The sequence below is a fragment of the Coenobita brevimanus genome, chromosome 72, assembly GCF_032717465.1.
Source record: "Coenobita brevimanus isolate Jiangsu-jjx chromosome 72, ASM3271746v2, whole genome shotgun sequence".
NCBI lineage: Eukaryota > Metazoa > Arthropoda > Malacostraca > Decapoda > Coenobitidae > Coenobita > Coenobita brevimanus.
This window is the reverse complement of record NC_137025.1, coordinates 22,891,560-22,913,326: the sequence shown is the minus strand read 5'-3', so window position 1 is coordinate 22,913,326 and position 21,767 is coordinate 22,891,560. Positions and strand designations below refer to the sequence as shown.

Here is a 21,767-nt window from a genome sequence, read left to right as displayed (position 1 = left end):
TTTATCTGTTTGATGAAGATGGAAATTTTTAGATTTCTCTTGCTACGATTGGACAGTGATATTGAAATATTGCATAAATACAAATGTGTTTCAACGATATCCTTAGATAAGGATATAACACAACGAAGTCCCTCTTCTACCGTGTACAGTTCTGCGCTTGCAGTGGACAGATAGTCGTGGAGTGTTTTTGAGATTACAATGTCCACGTACAGTGTCGGAGATTCATAATCCCTAATGAATATCACACACTCAGGCTTCATGTCATCAACCGACGCTTCACAGTATATGTGTACAGACTGGAGACGACTTAGTGTCTTCAACATTTTCATGAGTAGGGATTTGAGTTCTCAAGGCAGCCAATTATGCTTGGGTTTGTTGAGGATCTCTATCTCACTACGATAACTCCATGTGGCCAGACCTTGTGTTTGCATTAAAGTAATTCAAGGAGTAAATAACTTAAAAGTTGCTGAAAATATTGTACATATAACCGAGATACGTGTTTGGAGGCGAACGAGCATTGTTGTCAAAGTGCATCATGGAGTGTCTTAGTTGTTCACATCTGCACTTAATCACCCTGGCAATTGTGCACGACGGAATTACTTGTATCTTAGTTACGATATTTGGTAGTTCCAATTCAACCCGCATTACCTCAATTTTTGTTGTCTTGGGAAAACCTAGGACAGTCCTCATGTCCTCATTTGGTGAAATTTCCAATTTCCGAAGGTGTTTCCGAGTATATTGTACCAAGACAGGGGCTGCATGATCTGTCAAAGATCTCACATTACTAATGTACATTCTTCTGAGAACTGGGATGCCAACTCCTCTTCCACAATTAGCCAAGACTTACAATAGTGCAAGTCTAGGGACACATAGATTACAAACGTAATCAATGCATTCTGGGCCTTTCTGATAGCTAAGCTGGACCCCAAGGTATTTGTAGAAATTGTCTCTCTAGTTTGACATAATTTATATTAAGAAGCTTGCAACTCGTATCCAATCTCTGAAATTTGTTTTTTTATTCATTAATAACGAGTCCCATATCCACACACACATTCTCCAACTCTTGCTCGGTTTTACATGGAATGGATGATGATTCGCACCAGAGCAAAATTTCATCAGCATATATAATTGCCTCCATACCTGGAGGAAAGTGCGACGTGCGATTTTCCTCATTAATATAAGGAAGATCGTCGGACTGGGAACACCACCTTGTTGAGTGTCCAGTTCTTTATCTCTTTCGTCAGAAATCTGTCCCTACAACTAAACTCTTGCTGACCGGTGATAGAGATAGGATCTCATCTACCAAAGTAATTTTCTTTTGACCCATTTGGCAACTAATTCCTCCAAAATTATTTCCCTGTTTGTCTTAACAAATGCTCGTCCAACTATCTTTGGTATCATACAAAGGATACGACAAAGATGTTATATGAGAAGATCGTCAGGAAGAATTTTAGACAAGAGAAAAGATTGCATTCAAGAACATCCTCTTAAATTTAAAGAATATAATTTACAGAATGTGACATTTCTTGAAGTAGGTTACATTATTTTATAGAGATGACAGCGGCTGCTTGACCCACCATAACAAACGTGAGAGTTTAGGGATGGAGCTAAAAGTCGTAAACTGACAGGGAGATAAGCCAGACAGAATGATAAAGTCTGAAAGTGTGGTGGAAGAAACCAAAACAGACAGACAAGAGACAGAGGAGACATTAAGAGATGACAAAGGCCTTTACAGTCGTCCTTCATTGGGCAGGTGCTACGCAACAGATTTTATTCTACTGCTGTTGTTGTTGGTCATGATGATGGTGATGATTTACATTTTGGGGAGAGGCAAAGTCATTTGTTCTCCCCAAAATAACCAGTCCCATATGTCTAAGGGGATGGCAAGTGGAAATGAGGTTTTTTTTTTTTTTTTTTTCCATTCAGTTGACGCCCAAACACTCTGGGGAACACTGTCCCTGAAGGCCAAGCAGGGAGGGGTGCATGAGGAAAACATAATCGGTATAACAGGGCATAGAAAGTACAGAAGGACTTATTTCAAGTTCAGTAATGAACAAGGACATACAATGATACATACATGACACAAAGTTGGCACAGAAATTATCATTACATGTTTTGATGAGTGAAGTGGTACATAGATACACACGTATGTACATGCATATGCAGAGAGAGGCACATGTGCCCACATACATACAGTATGCGTACATATCAATACATATGTGTATATATTCCTGGATATGTTGCAACAGACATATTGCATGTACACGATAGATACGTATGTATATAGATATGGATGTGTATACAGACGTGCATACAGATACATTTTCTATATATATATATATATATATATATATATATATATATATATATATATATATATATCATCGTCAGCCGTTTGAGTATCCACTGCAGGACCGGCCTATCCCGACCGAAGTCGTCCCGGGACGATACAGCCAATGTATCTCTACCAAGTGGCTTAAGCTGTCTGGTAGAGATTGTATGAAGGGTGAGAAGTGCTTGTAAGTGTAATTGTAGTCTTGGAGTGGCTTTGGATGTGTATTTAGTCTGTGAACGAAGTGTAATCGACCCGCGCATGCCGACTGGGTGCAAGCATACTTTATAGTAAGTGACACTCGTTCAACCACAGCACCTCTTGTGTCTGCCAATGCTGTATATGGCCGGGTGAACACTTCCAAAGTTTATTACCCTGGCGGGGCGCGAACCCTGGCTCACCCGTTTACCAAACGCACACTCTACCTTTGTACCACAGAGGCTCATATATATATATATATATATATATATATATATATATATATATATATATATATATATATATATATATATATACATAGACAGGGAGGTATATATATACGTATACACCCTAGGTAGATACGTATACTCAGTCGCATACACAGGTGGGTAGATAGAGAGAAAAAAAACACGATATGCATTATAAATTTACCTCTTGATTCAAAATCCCAGCACTAGGACACTACATGCACATTCACCTGATATGTGCACGTGTGCGTGGACAACACACACACACACACACACACACACACACACACACACACACACACACACACACACACACACACACACACACACACACACACACACACATACACACCTAAATGTCCGATCATTGTCCTAGTGCCAGAGCATTGCAACGAAAGGAAGTCGGGGTGAAGGGTGAGAATGTCTTCGAGTACATCAAGATGTGTGATGAAGTAGGTACACAAAGCAGAAAACAAGAGTCCAGAGGGTCTGAAGGGGGCAATAACTGGGCAGTTAACGATATGATGTGATAATGCTTCATCCATTGGACTGTGACAGAGTTTACATGGCCTGATGATGGTCGGTTGTCCGGTGATTTCTCCTGGGGAGCAATTCCCCAGGTGAATGCGGGCAACGACCACATCACAGGTGTGGGTGGGGTGCTTGCCATAGGTGTGTCTCACGCCACGGTAGGTGTCATAGTGCTGGATGGTGACATTAGTGGGACGTTAAGCATCAGTACGCAGGGCTAGGTTCTCCCTGGACTCCTCGAGAAAGAGTCTCCTGACAATTGTCGTGGACACAGGGAGGAGGATGGCAGCTAGGAGGAGGTTGCAGGCAGCTCGGGCCAGGCGATCTGCCTGGTTGTGGCGGATGTGGCCAACATGAGCTGGGATCCAAATAAAAGAACCCCTGAAACCAAGAGCATGAGCCTCATAAAGGCGAGAGTAGAGGGAGGCGAAGAGAGCGGAGGAGCATTGGGGGGCATTGCAAAGTAAGGCAAGGGCAGCTTGGGAATCGCTAATGATTAGACCTGGTAGGTGATGAGAGATAAGGAAGTTAAGGGCAGGGCGTATAGCAGATAGTTCACACTGGGTACTGCTGGCCCAGTTGGGAAGGCGGTGGGAGGTGGAGAAGTCGGGGGAAGCAAGAGTTAGTAAAGGCAATGCAAGCAGCTCCCGCCCAGCCCCTAGTGAAGACAGAACCGTCAGTGTAGATGTGAATAGAAGGGGAAGGGTAGGTGCGGGCTACTGATTTAAGGGTTTCAGTGATGGAGAGCTGTGAGGGGATTGGTAAGCGGCCAGAAGCAGTGGCAGAAGGTGTGTAGTGCACAGCAGGAGCCTTACGTGTCCAGGTAGGGGGCAAAGGGTCAATAGGGATGAGAGTGACAGGATCAGCATGGATGCTGGCAGGATCACAGCCAGAAAGCTGGAGAGGACAGTTGAGTGCTGAACGAATTCTTTTTAATCAGGATGCCAGGCCTGGTACGTGAGTATGCCGGATCCGATCTAGGTGAATGGAATCTGAGAGAATGTCAATTAGTCGGGAGGAAAAGGATGAAGCAGGAGACAGAAATGAGGTCAGACAATGTGTCGCAAAGCAGACTCCAGCCATGTGAATGCAATCGGTGATGGGACATAGACCGAGTTCATGGAGCCTGTTAACTACCCTGGCATACCTGGGGCAGCAAAGAATGAGGCATATCGCCCGATTTTGTACCACTTCAAGTGGTCGGAGCTGAGCTGGGGGTAGAATGAAGAGAGGGATAGCATGATAATCAAGAAGGGAGCGAACATATAACAGGTGAAATGATCGAGCAACGAGGATGCTAACCCCATGTGAGTCACAAATGAGCATGCCAAGGAGTTTAAGTCTGCGGTGAAGGCGGGTGCAAATAGTGGAGACATATGGGAGGGGTTAAAAAGGGAAGAAAGGGGAATTCCGAGATATGTGTAATCCTGCACTACCTCAAGATTGGAGCCGAGGAGGGTTATGGTTTTGCAAGCAAGCCTATGAGTAAGAGATCGTGTAAACAGTTTGGTTTGGCAGTGTTGATAATCAATCCACAAGCAGATGCAGCCTGGCTGAACTTAACTAGGAGACGTTCGAGAATGACAGGAGAAGGGGAGTGGATGCAGATATCATCAGCATAGGTTAGGATCAGAGAGGAATCAGGGATAGGACCTGAAAGATGGAGGAGGCTATTCATAAGAAGACTGAAGAGAAAGGGGCTAAGTACCCCACCCTGAGGTGTGCCAAGGCTGAAGAGTCGATAATCACTAACCACCCCACAAAACAGAAGCCGAGGGTGATGATGAGACAGGAAACTTTCCAACCAGGGGAACAGATAGCCAGATACACCCAGGTGGGCAAGTTCGTCAAGGATGACATCACGGTTTGTGATGTCGAATGCAGCTTTGAGGTCAATGAAGGCTGCATAGAAGGAAGATGTGATGTGAGTGAGTAATTCTGCAAGGCAATGTTGTGTGCTTCGGCCTGGGAGGAAGCCAAAAAGATCGGGAGAGAGCTGGTCCTGGCGAAGATCGTGGAGCCTTGCTAAAAGAATTCTCTCAAGGACTTTGCAGATGCAGGAAGTCAGGGAAATGGGATGGAAATCAGAGGAATTAGGCTTAGGGATGGGAATGATTGTGTTATGGGTGCAGTCTGCAGGGAGACTACCTTCGGAAAGACTCAGATTAAACAGTGAGAGTAGGGGATTGCCAGGGACTTAAGCAATGAGTCTGAATGTGGCATAGGTGATCACGTCATCACCCGGGGCAGTTGCCGTGTCTTGCAATAGTGCAAGGCACAACTCCTCACCGGTGATGGGGTGATCATCGAGGGGAGAGGGAGTGGAGCGAGCCTCTGCAATACGTGCTAGCCTGTTTCCACTAGCAGCCGAGAGGCAAGCCTTGATGGGGGGAGGCAGGGATGAGATTGGGTAGACCATTTGTCAACTACGTTGTTGGCATATTCCACAGGATTGTGGTAGAGAGGAGGGGAGGGGGACTCACGTGACTGAACAACATTAACAAGCTGCCAAGCCTTCGATTGAGGAGTGTGTGAGTTAATATGCTGGAGAAAGTTATGCCAATACTCCTGGCAAACACTGTGTTTAAGGTCACAGGAGGACCTGGCTATAGTGAGAGAGGAGTGGAGGTTGTCAGCGGTGCGGTCAGCGCGGTACACGGCCGCTGCTTGCTTCACTTCCTCCTCGCTGTCATGTAGATGGCGATCCCTTACGCACCCCCCACCCTGGCGAGCAGAGGTTTTTGTATGATTGACTTGCAGCACATATTGATCGTAGAAGGTTTGTACCACGGTAACTAGTGAGATGTATAGTTCAGATGATGTGGTGAACGAATGACTGGCAAAACAGGTGGTTAGCATGTCCTTGAAAGTGGGTTTCAGTGGAATAGCGATATTAATCTTTTTCCTGACATGGCGGTGCTGGGCATGTAGTATGGGAATGGAATATGTGGCAAGGATGGCATTGTGGTTGGAGATAAGAGTAGGGACAATGTCAACAGTGATAGCATGTTGTACCACGTTGCTACCAAGGACGAGATCAAGATAGCCTCTCCCAACATGAGTGGGATGAGGAGGGGGGAATCAATGCAGATGATGGTTATTGGCAAAGTCATGGAGACGATGACCAGTAGGAGAAGCATGGGAACCGCCAAATGACGGATTAGGGGCATTAAAGTCACCCAGCATAAAAGATAGGTGAGGAGCGGTGGGTAGGTAAGGTGGTGAGGTCACCCCCAGTTGGACTGAGATAGACGTTACATATATACAAAGAGACATAGTTGATAGTGAAGCTATATAAGTGAAAGAGGGAGGAGTGAGAAGAGGCAGGTGATTTGGTAATGAGGGTGTGAGGAATAGAGTGATGAATGTATGCAACCAGCCCTTGGCCAGAATGGGTATGCTAGCAGTGGTAACCCTGAAGCCTAGTGAGGGTCTGGGGCGATGAGAGTCGGGGAAAGCCTCCTGAAGGCGGATAACAACAGGGTAATGAAATGAAGCATAATGAGAAAGGTCAGCCAGGGGTCAAACTTTACACGTTACCCTCATCCGATTTTCGACTTTTCGTTAACATTTTCTAGTAGAACTGGTCATTCTAAGAATCTTTTCCTCTGTGATATTTCTCTCGCAAATTGATAATAAACGAGTTACTTCCACCAATCACAATCACAGACGAGCGCGCACTCTGTCCGCTCACCCGCTCACATTTGAAAGTTTGTCCCCGAAGACCAAACTTTACACGTGCTCCTCATGCGATTTTCGGCTTTTCTTTAACATTTTCAATTGTTTTTGTCAGTGATTTTCGACTTTTCTTTAACATTTTCAATAATTTTTGGTTAGTGTTACGATCTTTTCTTGAATCGTTGTGTCCCCTTTCCGGCTCACATTTGAAAGTTAGTCCCGCCATGTCTTCACTGTGTGGCGGTTGTGCTTTCAAGCCTTGGTTCTTTTTCAGGGATTTCCTGGAGCAAGAAGAGGCTAGCAACGATCTTCTCCATCGACACGCCGTACTACCATCGAGCGTTGACTGTCCTCACTGCAAAGTTCCTTGCCACTGTCGTCTAGACAAGAGACATTGGGTGTGCCGTCAGTCTGTGAGGATTTCGAAGACGAAGCGCAGGAAGCAGTGCAACTTTACCGTTGCAGACCGCAAGGGAACTTTCCTTGATCATACCAACCTAAAGTCCTGGGAGATTCTGTGCTTCATCAATCACTGGCTGACGAAGGAGTGGAATCACGCTGCTGTGGAGAGGAACCTTGGGTGGTCGTCTCGGACATCGGTGGACTGGCAGAGCTTTTGCAGTGAGGTCACGGAGCACTGGTTTGACCAGCAGGAGCCGATCGGGGGCCAGGGCATCGAGGTCGAGATCGACGAGAGCCTCTTCGTTACCTCCAAGTACAACCGGGGAAGGAGCCTGAACCAAGTGTGGATACTGGGGGGCATCGAGCGTGAATGCAAGAGGTCGTTTCTGGTGCAGTTGGTCGAGGAGGGACAGGACAGGAGCGCTAATACTTTACTCCCCCTTATAAAGAAGTTCATCCGTCCTGGCAGCCACATCTATAGTGACGGGTGGGCTGCTTATGCAAGGCTGAGTGAGGAGGGCTACACTCACTTCGTTATAAACCACAAGGAGAATTTTGTGGATCCAAAAGACAGTGGGATCCACACACAGAACATCGAAGGATTTTAGTGTTTTTCATTTGATTTTGATAACAGTTCCAGTAGGAAATCACTCGCTTTTGCGTTTTTCCCCCACCCAACACCCCGGTTTCCCACAGGTCCCCCAGTATTCCATGGGGGAGGGGGAAGAACCGCAAAAAATTACATTTCAAGTGATAACAAACATCCAACCTGAGTGTTTTCGGTTGTTTTTGGTGTGATTTTTGTTGATTTGGACCGGTCCTTTCCACCGGAAGTTGCTAGTGGCGTTCAACAAAAACTAGCGACTTGCGATAGAAACGAAGGTCAAAATCGACCGAATCACACCAAAAACAACAGGAAACACTAAGGTTGGATGAAAAAATCGGATGAGGGCAACGTGTAAAAATGAGGAGTACGTGTAAAGTTTGGTCTTTCGGGACAAACTTTCAAATGTGAGCGGGTGAGCGGACAGAGCGCGCGCTCGTCTGTGATTGTGATTGGTGGAAGTAAATCGCGTGTAACTCGTTTATTATCAATTTGCGAGAGAAATGTCATAGAAGAAAAGATTCTTAGAATGACCAGTTCTACTAGAAAATGTTAACGAAAAGTCGAAAATCGGATGAGGGTAACGTGTAAAAATTGACCCAGCCAGGTGGCGATGGATGCTTCGTATATTCCAAGATAACATTTTATATTGTCTAGGTTTGGGAGCCATTAATACAAGTGGGGAGACGAAGAACTGTCATGAGAGAGCTGGGGAACGGATGGTTGGGGAAGTGGGGGAAAGGAGGAAAGTGGGTGGGGAGGCACGAGAGAGGGAGGTCCCATATGTGCGGTTGCCGGGAGAGAGGGAGGGAGAGGGAGGGGAGCGGGTGGCAGAGAGGCTTTAGAAGGATGTATGGGGTAAAGGAGTGGGTAAGGGAGTACAGACAGAGGAGACTTGTGTGAGAGGGTGAGGCTGGGACACAAGTGGAGGGACAAGGCTGGGTGGTGGTGAGACGGGAGGGAAGGAAGGACCAGGGAAAACAGCAGGTGTGGTAGTTACATAGGAGTTGATTTGTGGGAGCTGGGAGGTAGGCAGGTGAGAGAGTACATACAGAAGGAGACTGCGTAGTTCCTCGTACTGTTGTAGTAGGAGTTGAAGTTGATGGTTTGATGGGTGGGGCAGGGGGTGAGGGGGGGATGGGGGAGTAGTTTGTTGCAGGGCATGGGGAAGGGCAGGGGCTGAGGGGAAGGGGGAGAGGGGCACGATGTAGAACCAGCAGCAGGAGGGTGTAACGGCTGATGACCAGGAGCAGGGGTGGTGGTGGGGGCAGGGGCAGGGGCAGGGCGGGCTGAGTGACAAGTTGGGCAATCCAGGTGTCAAACAGTGACGCCCACACTGAGGGCACTGGAACTGTGTTCAATGTAGGAGACGAGGGTGGGCAGCCATGGGGTCAGTGGGGGCTGGTGGCATGGGTGGTAGGGGCAGTTCTGGGACCTCAGACTAGTGAGGGTCAGGTGCACGGGGACTGGGAGAGTGAATGGTGGTGGAGTACCTGACAGGACAGGTTATGGTTGAATGGGGGCCATTGCACAGACCACACCGTTCTGCAGACCGGCAGTAGCGTGAGATGTGGCCGGACTCATAACAACGATAACACAAAGGTTGTGATGGCTTGGCCTCTATGAATGTACAGCGGGGAAGGAGTAGCTCATTGCGGTATTCGGGATGGGGGGAGTCCTCTCCCTCCCATACAACAATGGCACGGTTCATGGGTTCTACCAAAGAGTTGTACAGGCGACATGCTCGCTTGACACCAGGTATGTTGTGTAGGACTCTAACAGGGGAGTCAGTTGCCAAGCGTTTCACAAGGTATTTCGGCAATTTCTTCCTTCTAATTAGGGCATCATGGAGTACAAATATGACGCCAAAAAGCGCCTCAGATGTTAGGGTCTGGATGAGATCGGGATAATTCCTGTGGAAGTAGATGTTAGGAGGTGCTGGAGACATAAGGCGAACAGCTTCGGAGTGTTGATTGATGAGGGGGTGAGTGGATGCATGCCGGCACCAGATACCGAGGACAACAGGTGTGCACGTGGAGGGGAATGCCAGGCGCATATATTGGTCTCGTGATATGACAGGAGGGAGCCGGGGAGGGGGGTATGTGGCCACAGGAGGGGTGCTGGTTGTGAGGGCAGAGGCAGGGTCATCAGGGCTGGAAGGGTGTGAATTTATGGCGGAGGGTCGTTATGGGTGGTTGGCACTTGGCGCCTGGATGTTGGGGTCGGTGACAGCCAGTTCATCACTCTCCCCCTGTAGGGAAGCGTGAGGCACTAGCGTCATCATCTTCACCACTAGCATTATCAAGCCTGATGTGTTTAATTGTTCCAGTAGTAGGTTCGTTAGATGCAACAGGATCACCAACAGCTGAGGCTGAAGTGTGGGGCGCGTCACTGTTTGGCGGGGAGTGTGTGTGACGGCATACAGCAGCTGGGGGGGCAGCACTGGATGTAGTAGCAGTTTGTGTTGTGCTACTCTAGTTTTGCTTTGTGCTTCCCCTTACCCATAATGCTGACCTTGTCGGGTATTAATGTTACTAACACTGCACGAATAGGAAGGATAGCCCAGAATGCCACATAAATGCCCGGGGCAGGGGGCACACACATCTGCGCGCCACCAAGGCAGGGCTAGGGCTGTGGAAATTAGTATTAAGAAAAAGTTTACGATTAACCTCAAATTCTTTAATTTTCCCCATGTCCATTTTCTTTGTCGCGGTTTTCGACTCACGAGATGACTGCACTGTCCTTCCTCCAGTTTTTCCCCATAATTAGACCCTCCTCAAACATCGAGCTTTCTTCGGTGAGAGGGTGATGTCAGACGGAGGCAGATTAGAAAGCCCTAGATAGATTCACATACAAATTCTGAAGAATATGGATGGAGGCAATTATAGAAGGAAAATCTTGGTAAAAAATAATGACAGAAATATAGATTAACACACATTACGTTATGACTTGCAACGCCGTTTATTGTCCACTTAATCACCGCAATTGTATGGTGCGGGATACGATGATAAGTGTGGACAGCATCTGATCCAATCATCGCTGGCCCCTTTGTGTTCACCGATTTTTTTCTTTTTTCGTCACATGTTCCGTAGATCAAATATTGGTCAGGAAGCCACTTGAGGCTATCGTGCAAAAAAAAGGGGATTTGTTGGACCAGACAGAGAAACTTTTTGCAGTGCAATAGCTGTTAAGGGTATCAAAGGTGTATAAAAAAGTCAGATACGTTTCAATATCGCATTGCGAAACTATTTTTTGAAGCGTTTAATGCGAAATTCTCGATTTTCCTCCCAGATTACAAATTTGCTAAAAACTTAATTTGGAATGATCATATTAAGCCCAAATTTGGTCCACTATCGCCGATTGGGCTGTGGATACGACTTATAAAATTGCGAAAGGATATATAAATTACAACACGTTATGCCAGAAAATTACTTTTGTAAAGGGAGAAATATGGAAAGACTATGACATTTCATAATTTTTCTCGCCTAATTGTACCTTAACAGATAGATTATTTTTTCATTTGCTTCAGATTTGTGAGTAGACATTATAAAAATATATATATGACAAGACTTTGTAGGAGCAATCTATAGAAAGTACTTTAATTATTTCAAATTAAACAACCACATCGGAATTGACGGCAGTCAAAATGGATCTTGTTTGGAAAGCAGAAACCAGCCCAAAAGCACGTATTGACTTCACATTTAAGGAATGTTTGATATGTCAGAGAACATCTTCAAAACCTCTCAAAATATTAACAACAAGAGGATTTTCGGTTTTAGATCTTCTTTGCTCTCCAGGCGTGCTGATGTTTACCATAGATTATCCTAATATATTGATGATGAAGAGGGCTTCCTCAAGAAGGATCCTAAATGTCACAAAGAATGTAAAAGTGTATATACAGATAAAAATAAGATCGAAGCTCTTAGAGGCAGACGGGAATAAGAAGCAGGAGAACCGAGTGGCAAGTTCCCAATGGATACGACTGGTTGTGTATCGAGTCGAGCAACCTTACCAACAAAGATAGATGCCAAAACTTGCTGTTTTCATTGTGAAAAGAGTTGCGATCCTCAGTGGAGGCATATACTTGTTTTAGTAAGTTCTTTTGATATGCAACATTCAATTCACCAAAAAGCAAGGGAATTGGGTGATGAATCCATTTTGATGAAGACAGAAGGGCATGGTGTCTTCACAGTAGACATAATTGCTAAAAATTTTAGGTATCACCGACTCTGTATGACACGCTTTCTAAATCGGAAAAAAGGAAGATAAATCTTCTTCATTAGGTATATACTAGCCCATATGACTGTATCTGAACAGCTTTGTACAGAGATTTTAGATGCGCTGCTAGTCCATCACTTTGCATTTTCATTGACACAGCTTCTAGACTAATACCGTAATATTTTAGCTGACAGAGGTGTCCCAAATGCACAAATTGCGTATGCAACTGGACTTTATTAACAGTCACGTGTTGTAGTCCAAGCAACAGACACAGACATTGTTGTCCTGTCCATGAGCCACTGCTGTCATTTACAGTCTGTGACAGAAATTTGGTTACTGAAGCTCGATAAGTATTTATCAGTGCATGAACTTGTCCAGTTGTTGTCACTTAAATACCAAAAAGAAAAACAGACCCTTGCACGTGCACTGATATTAGCTTATGTGATTTCTGGAGGTGACAGCGTGAGCTACTTTTACTGTCGTGGAAAAAAGAAAGCAGCCAAGATAGCTTTACAGAAACTGGACTGTTTTTAGAGATATCATGTTACAGTGAAAGTGGTGCTGAACTGGATCTAACAGACGGCATTGTTAAAGAAGCAAGAGCTTTTATGGTCAGTCTTTATGTTGCCGAGACAATTGAAGAGCTAAATGTGTTCAGGGAACATGTTTTTGCATCAAGCAGAACAGATCAGCGAAACTTACCTCCTACCGAACATGCTTTTCATCAGCATTTACTTCGTGCACTATACCAACTTATTGTTTACAAGCGAGCCCACATGTGCAAATTGTCTCTGCCACCCGCCACCCAGCATGGCAGAAGAGTTGTCAGTGGCATAGTACAACCCATAATGATAATCAAACCAGTAAAACCAACATCAGCAAAACCAGCTTCTTGCAAATGCAAAGTATCAAAGTGCTTACGTAACTGCCTATATGCAAAAGCACAGGTACCCTGCTATATAGAATGCACATGGCTTGGAAAAGCTGATAAATGCTTACGCACTGGGGCCCAATAATCGTCTGAAGATGAAGATTCGTTGATTTGAAATGATGTCATTACCTTTTTCTTTCACATTCCGTTGTGTATTTAGCATACCATAACAAAGACATAAGAAACTCACCCATTTGGTAAAATCAGTATGAGTTCTGCAGATAATGTGACATTAGTCATATGATGATTCATTTTTTGAGTGTCTGTTATTTGAGATAATGTCATTATATTTTTCATATTCAGTTATGTGTTTTATGGTAATCACAAAGAAACTCACCCACTATTGAAACGTCAGTTCAAGTTATAGGCTTCAGTTAGCAAAGTTGTTAGTCTGAGACAATAGTCAGTTGATTCACTTTATGAGCCTGTGTTGCCATAGATATAATTACTAATGTATTTCCCTATTCAAAGAACATCAGTAATTTGATATTTTTTGACGAAAGAATTGATACAGTGTACCTGGTAGTTATTTTAGACACACTAGTTAGAAACATGTATATTTTGTTCGGCAAATCTCATATTTCCGTACGTATTTTTTCAATAAAATCTGGAAATATATTTGTTTAACAGAACTGCCATGTTGCAGTGGGTTTAATGAAGGGGTACATAGTGCATTCAAGCTGTAAAATTAATACTATGAGGTTATTGCACTACTTTGTTGCAAATAAAGTGTTTCTTACTTGAACACTTTTGACACGAAAAGTCACTTCTAAACTATGGTTCATTTTATGGATTTTGCAATGAGATTTTTATTAGCATCTTATTTTCCCTTACTCCTGGAATGTTGCAGACTACAAAAATATAAGATACAAAAGTTTATCTTTCAGGGCCGCTTTTCCAAATTTGAGGGGCTGGCTCCCTGGCTTTAATGCTAACCCTTGTAATGTGAATTTTCACCCACCCTCGTATCCGCCAGTCAATTATTATTTCCTGTCTCTCTCTCTCTCTCTCTCTCTCTCTCTCTCTCTCTCTCTCTCTCTCTCTCTCTCTCTCTAATGTGTATGGGGAAGTGAATGATTATTAGACATATCGAAACTTAGTACTGGAAACTCTGAACTTAGTGATTTCACGAGAGATGGTGTCTTGTGTATTGTTATATATTGTATTTTTAATTTGTAGTATACAGTAGTTTTTCAGGGGACATAGGATTATATTAAGGAGTTCAATAAGTCTTGTCTGGAGCCGTTTTTCGATTCTGAGTTCGTCGAAAGTCTAACCATTCTGACAGCAACGTGCGAACAGATCCTGAGAGTTCTTGTATTTTATTTGTTATCGATTAAACGGTTCGGAATATTGATAAACCTAGGAGAGTCGCATACGAGTATAAGGCCGGAATGTGTCTCATTCCTACTGCATACAATTATTACCAATACCTACAGCATATAGCTGTTACCACACTGTCCAGTTTAATTATCCAGTCATAGTACGTAAATTACTGATGGTTAAAAAAAAAAAAAAAAAAAAAAAAACAGTCCCTAGTAAACTGATTTGTCCTGCCATAGTCATTTTTTTTCAAATTTGGTCGAAATCCGTCGAAGGGTTCAGGGGATCCCGCCCACACTCTTATGACCTTGACCTTTGATCCCTTGATCTTTCTGATCTAATTATTTCATCGTTCCTTCATACAGCATCACTGTAAAGAGTTTGGACAAAATCCGTCAAGGATGAAGAGGGAAACCTGTACTTTACACAGAAAAAATAATCCAATATATTACCAATATGCCTGGCTTTCACCTTAGAGTCCCGGGTTCGATTCCCGGCGTAATGGTAATATATTACCATTATGCCTGGCTCTCACCTGAGAGTCCCGGGTTCGATTCCCGGCATAATGGTAATATACTGGATCCGTCAAGGAGTTCAGATGTTGCGCTCACACGGAGAAATTGAGTCCACCCCATATGATCTTGACCTTTGACCCCTTGACCTAGTTGACCTAATCGGTTCATCATTTCATCATACCGCATCACTAACAAAAGTTTGGTGGAAATCCGTTGACGGGATCAGGAGATATTGCTCCCACAGTAATGTTACGGACGAACGGACCCACGCACACACGGGCGGACAGACTAATCACTAAATGCATCCTCCGCCATAGCTGGACAAATGCATAAACAAATACTGGGGCGACGCCTTATAAATTCCCACACATCTGTAGCATGCCTCACAACAGCTTCGTGTGTTCAGTCGTCGTCAACATCCCGTTCCCTACACAAAACTTCCAACAAGTTCTCAGCTGGTTTTATGTAGCAACTTTTCGATGGCCAGTTCATGATGCACTTCAAGACGTTGCTGTAACCACTACTTTACAATGTTGCATGTATCAATAGGACTGTTGTTGTGGACTAATACTATTGGATTATTGCTGGGGATTGCTCTTTCTCTAATAGATAGTAAAAAAAAACATTTCCCATTATCTCTTCATACTCTTCTCCCGTCATTCTGCTCTCCAGATCTTTGAGCTCCCCTGGTATGTTCGTTCACATTCATGACCAGTCTTTGCAATTTGCTGAATGCTTTTGTCCACAAAACGGATATTTCTAAGTCGTCAGCAGCGACTTGCACCTGCTTCTACTGACATGGATGATTTTTCTTATGTGAATGTGGAATTTCTCAAGAAACTTCTTGTATGGAAGGTGTTCTGAGCAAAAGCCAAGTCATGATTCCCTCCGCGCGTCTGTTAAATATTTTTTTTTTAGCTGGAATGTGGCACTGGATACAGTGCTCTTTAACAACCTTCTAGTTCTTTGAAGATGGCACCGGAGGTCAAAATTTCTGTTGTGGTGGACAGCTGTTGCAAACGGCAGATTATCAACAGAATTTAGTAATCGGACCTCGGACCTGGTCTTCGGCTGAGAGAACTCTTCGCTGACCGCTTCTTGATTTCGTTTCCAATGATTGCTTTTCTCGCCTCCTTTAGACCCACTTTCGTACCATTTGTTGGCAGACTCAAATAGTGGCTGCGACATCTAGTGTGGCCATACCATCCTCCCAGAAGCAAATTGTCTTGGCTTGGCGGGTTTGCCCTTCGAGTAGCCATACCTAAGAAGGATTGTGATTAACATTGGGAAAGAATCTTGTGTTGGGGCTGGCCGCAGATTATCCTTATTACTAGCGTTTCTATTAAATTTGCTGTGCTTCGATCAGTCACAATGACACTGACACTCACTCCCTTTTGATCTCACACACCCTTCCTCTCTCTCTCTCTCTCTCTCTCTCTCTCTCTCTCTCACACACACACACACACACACACACACACACACACACACACACGTTCACAGTCTTCCTCTGAGTTTTTCATTATCTCACTTCGTTTGTGACTCTGCCTCTGACTCTCAGTCTCACACCCATTCACTCACTTTCACAGCTTCTCACACTCAAATTCATGTTCTTAATCTGTCACCCATCCTCACACGTTAACTTTCATTCCTAAACTAATTCTCATTCACTCGTTCTTGCACTTACTCATTCACTCGCTTACTCACGCACTCATTCACTCACTCACTCACACTCATCACACCACATCCACAATCACACATTTTCACACTCACGCTGACAACTACACCCATGACACATCCACGCTCACACCCACAATCACACCATGTCACACTCACAGTCATACCCACAAACACACACCTTCACACTGATACCCACACCCTCACCCTAACCCAATTTCCGCCACCTTTCAGCTCATACCTGTCCAGCAGTCCGCTTCCCGCCAACACCCAGTTCATTACGCAACAGCCATGAAGATGGAAGAAATTAAACAATTAACAGAAACACAGAATGCTGCATTTAAAAGTGCAATAAAAGTATTTGTGAAACAAGCAAATGATAAGAATGACAAGCTATAAGATACCATTCGCCAACTAAAAGCTAGCTTAGAATTCACGCAACATGAAATTGATTCCATGAAAGTTCAGGTAAAAAGTCTTTAAAGAAAAAAAAAACGAAGATCGTGCCATCATCGCGAATCTTCGACAAGAAAATTGAACCATGCAAGCAGCATTACAAGAAATCTCGAGATGATGAAGCATCTTGGATGATGCAAGCCGAAAGAACAACTTGTGTATTTCAGAATTAACCGAGGAAGTAAGTTAAACCTGTGAACAAACGTCGGTTAAAGTCATCAAACCTTTCATGGACACAATGAAGCTACCAAACCCTGAAACTGATAGAGCATACCGCGTGGGAAAACGAGCTGCCTAAATGCAGAGGATCGTAACTGTAATATTTAAAATCTATAGTAACACCACCCCTGGAAACGACGAAATCCCTGCCCCACATAATTAAGGCTTCTGCCCACAGCATTGCTCCGATTTTGACACATATTAACATGTCCTTACCTCCGGGATATGTCCAGACTTCCCTAAAGTGCTAAAGACAACAACTCATTTAAAATCTGGCGATCATAATGATCTAAAAAATTATAAACCAGTATCTGTACTCCGTGTTTTAAGGAAAATTTTTTGAAAGAGCAATTCGATCTAGACTTTTAGATTTCTTTAATAATAATTAATTTAATCACACCTGATGAACATGCGTTTCTAAAATATTGATCAACTGAATCTGCCTTGATAACCTTCACAAAACTGGTGAGTGATACCTTCGACAGGCGAGAACATGCAGTGGACATGTTTCTGTACATGACGAAGGTCTTTGATTCATTGGATCTTGAAATACTGATTCAGCAACTAAAACAGTTCAGTGTCAGTGCAGATTGTATAGCTCCGGTACTTGTGAAAACAGTGAAGTTGGCAAGCATTAAGTGTAATTCTTTGGAAAATGAAGACATCGAACTTAAGAAGCCAGTGTTTATTTACAACGCCTGAGCTGATCTTGTACACCGAAGGGCTGACCATAGGAAGAACAGTTCACTGGGCAACGTCCTTCCTGTAAGAAAATATTAAAAACTACTACTGTTGGAGCCTGTGGCAGTGTGGGACGGGGACGTAACGGTGGTGTCAGGAATTTGGATCATTAGAAAAGTGCTGCAGTGAGTCAAACCTTCGACACGGAGGCAGGAAATGTAGAGACAAGAAGCCAAGCTAGGCAGGAGGAGGCATGTCTGGCAAACATGAATCTATAACAAGCACAGAATGAAGGACAGAAAGAACTCAAAAAACAATTAGAGGCATAGAACGAAGGAGAGAAAAAACTCAAAGAACAATTGCAGGCACAAAATGAAGGACAGAAAGAACTCAAAGAACAACTGCAAGCACATAGTGAACAACTAGAGGCACACAATGAAGGACAGAAAGAAATAAAAAAAAAAGCAAGCACAGAGTGAACAACTAGAGGCACAAAATGAAGAACAGAAAGAACGATATGAACAGCTTCAAGAGGCATTACAGGAACAACAGAGCGAATTACAACAGAGGATGCAAGGACAGCTAGATGCTTTCACAGGGGAAATAAAGGAAGAACAGCAACAGTTTAGGGAAGAAGTAGATGCCAAGCTAGAGCAGCATACTGTAAGTATAAGGTAAGCAATAACGTGCTGGCATGCAGACAGCATGCAGAAAACCAGCTGACGATTAGTGACGGACTATTGATGGAGTTCAGAAAGCATGTAGGTGTGACCATTTGAAGCATGTAGGTGACCATTTGAAGCATGTAGATGGCCATTTGAAGATAATTAGTGAGAGAATTATGGCTGTAGAGAAATATTGCACTGCTGAGTCTGAGATTAGTGTAAAGGGATGATATGAAAAAAAGGGACAGTATATTGTGAATCTTGAATCCCACGTATCTAAAGGTAGCATTACAGGGCTGAAAAATCAGAATGTAAGAGTTTTGAGTCCTGAACTTAATTATGATGCCCTAGTTTTGAGGTGCAATTAAAACGAAAACTCAGGAATTTGATGGTAATCTTGGGAAGCTTACCATGCACAACTGAGTTACTTGCTGATCAGAATGCTTGGAATGATAGGAGGAGGGCAGTGCAGCTTGCTCCTAGCCTCAAGGGTGCCAAAGTGGAGATTCTGGGGCAGATGTCAGTCGATAAAAGGAACAGTCATCAGTCCCTAGTAGAAGTTCTGGAGTGCAGATACAGGACCATGTACCAGGCTGAGGTTTACGGAGTAAGATTCCGGAACCGTGTACGGGCTCGAGGTGAATAACTACAGCAGTTTGCTCATGACCTGGAGTGTATGGCACACAAGGTGTACCCTAGAGCAGCACTTAACCTGTTGGCTATTCTTCTGAGGGACCAGTTCATCAATGTTCTTGATACTGAAGAGTTGAAAGTGCAAGTGAAGCAGGCAAAACCAAGACGCATGCAAGAAGCACTGGGTAGGGCTCTAGAATTTGAGTCCTACATCTGTTCCAGTACGTCCACGTTTCAGGCAGGTCATAGGGCAAGGTTCAAGGCAAGAAAGGGGAGGTACGAGAAGCAGAAAATTTTGAAGGGAGTTGCTGGTATTGTGAAAAGTCAGGATATAGAGAAGATGATGCTACGAGTGGAAGAGGGAACAGGAGAAGACAGGAAGAGGTTGTTGGTTCTGTGTGAAACCTGGACACAAAAAGGAGGAGTGTTACAAATGGAAGAAGGAGCAAGAACAGAACGGTACAGGAAAATCTACAAAAGAGTGTTGGCCATGTGGTGAGATTGGACATTTCAGCTCTGAGTGTTCAACGCAGAAAAAGCAGGATAAGAGGAAGACTGCAAAAGACCAAAAAGAGGCAGAAAACTAGTGGAGGCTGGTTTTAAGAAGCAACCATCAACCGGCTTTTCACAAGTAGCCCACCCCCAAGAAAATGCAAGAGAACTGCGATTGACAGCTTGCAGGTAAATGGAAGAATAGATGGCAGGAGGTGTTCCATGGTGGTTGATTCAGCTTCAGACTTTCGTGAGGCCTCATGTACTACATCATTGGTACCTGCTTGAGTCATCAGAAGAATGTGTGGCTTAACTGGGCACCACGCAGAACTGAGGAGACTCCTGGATGTCTGGACTGAAGTGGCAGGGCAATAGGCCATGCTTCCCCTCCACATAGCTGACATACAGGATCCAAGCCTTCTTGGTCTGGACTATCTGATGTCCATGGGATTTGAGCTGGAATTCTGCTCCATGAGACTCAAGGTCCGAGAAAAGTCGGTTCCCATCATGGAAGTGAGATATACCAGTTCTGGTGGTGAGGTGAGGGTGCTGCGCAGTACCGTGATACCTCCAAGATGAGAACTACTGCTCCAGTGTAAGGTGAGTGGGTCCTTTGACCCTTGTCTAGAGATAGTGGAGCCTGATGTATGGTGCAAGATGAAGGTCGGAGTGATGGTGGGGAAGATTATGGTGGAAACAGGCACAGGTGAAGTGCCGGTTGTGGTGGCCAATTTCTCACCTGAGGCACAGAGGATCCGGGAGAAACTGGGGGAATGTGCCAGGCGGTAGACCATGAGTGGCATCAGAGGAAGGCCTGTAAAAGAAGTACAGTCAAACAAGATGGGTATCTACCAGACCATTTACAAGACCTGAAGTTGTGGCAGCTGCTGACGAAGTTTGCTGATGTCTTTTCTACTGGAGACCTAGACCACTGATCTCGTGGAACTTTGTGCAGACACCCGGGATCAATGCCATATTAAACAGCCAGCTCAGAGGATGGTGCCAGCCCAATGGCAAGAAATAAAGGAGGTGATGGAGAATCTTCAGAGTCAAGGAGTGATAGAAAAGTCCAACAATCCTCAGGCATCACCAGAAGTTCTGGTAAGGAAGAAGAATGACTCTGTCAGGTGCTGTGTGGATTATCAAGCCCTGAATGAAGTGGCAGTGAAGGATCCATACCTCTTGCCAAGGACTGATGACAGGCTGATTGCTCTGTCAGATGCCAAGTGGTTCTCCATCCTAAACTTGAAGGCAGGGTATCATCAGGTCAAGGTTTAAAAGAAGGACAGAGAGAAAACAGCGTTTTCGTATGGGAGGTGTTTATGGCAGTTTAACGTGATGCCACTTGGAGTATGCAATGCCCCAGCTTCTTTTGAGCATCTCATGGATCGTGTACTGGAAGGGCTACACTGATAGACAGCTCTCATCTATCTTGACAATGTAATTGTGTTTGGACGGACTTTTGACCAGGAATTCCAGCGGCTGTCGGAGGAGTTCAACAGGATCTGAGTGGCGCACCTCTAGCTAAACCCCAAAAAGCGCTTCTTGTTTCAGATGGAAGTGAAGTACCTGAGACATAGTGTAGGCAAGGGTGGCGTCTGTAGTGATCCAGAGAAGGTGGCTGTTGTGAAAAACTGGCAGGTTCCAACTTATGTGAAGAGGTAAGGAGTTTCCTGGGTTTGTGTACCTGCTATCTGCGTTGTCAAGGACTTTGCAAAGATAGCTGCACCTCTACACAAGTTGTTGGGGAAGAGACAGAAGTTTACCTGGACTGCAGTGGTTCAAAAGGCCTTCGACGAACTCAAGCATGCATTGACAAGCACTCCAGTATTGCCGTACCCAAATCATAGTCAGCCATTCATCCTGGACTGTGATGCTAGTCACCGTGGTATTGGTGGAGTCCTGTCGCAGAAGAAGAAAAAGAGTATATGGTGGCATAATACAACATGAAGCTCAGCCCACTGGAA

General features: G+C 44.4%; 1 protein-coding gene across 1 annotated transcript; it reads left to right on the top strand.

Moving 5' to 3' along the window:
* The first annotated feature begins 7,211 nt into the window (after positions 1-7,211).
* LOC145407075 (uncharacterized) lies at positions 7,212-7,997 on the top strand. The gene has a single exon (XM_080278099.1). It carries the CDS (start codon positions 7,212-7,214, stop codon positions 7,995-7,997), a length of 786 nt encoding a protein of 261 aa, XP_080134225.1.
* Positions 7,998-21,767: the final 13,770 nt, after the last annotated feature.

What these genes read in the sequence shown, in the direction of transcription:
- LOC145407075 (XM_080278099.1), top strand. Translation starts at nt 7,212, where the DNA reads ATGTCTTCACTGTGTGGCGGTTGTGCTTTCAAGCCTTGGTTCTTTTTC.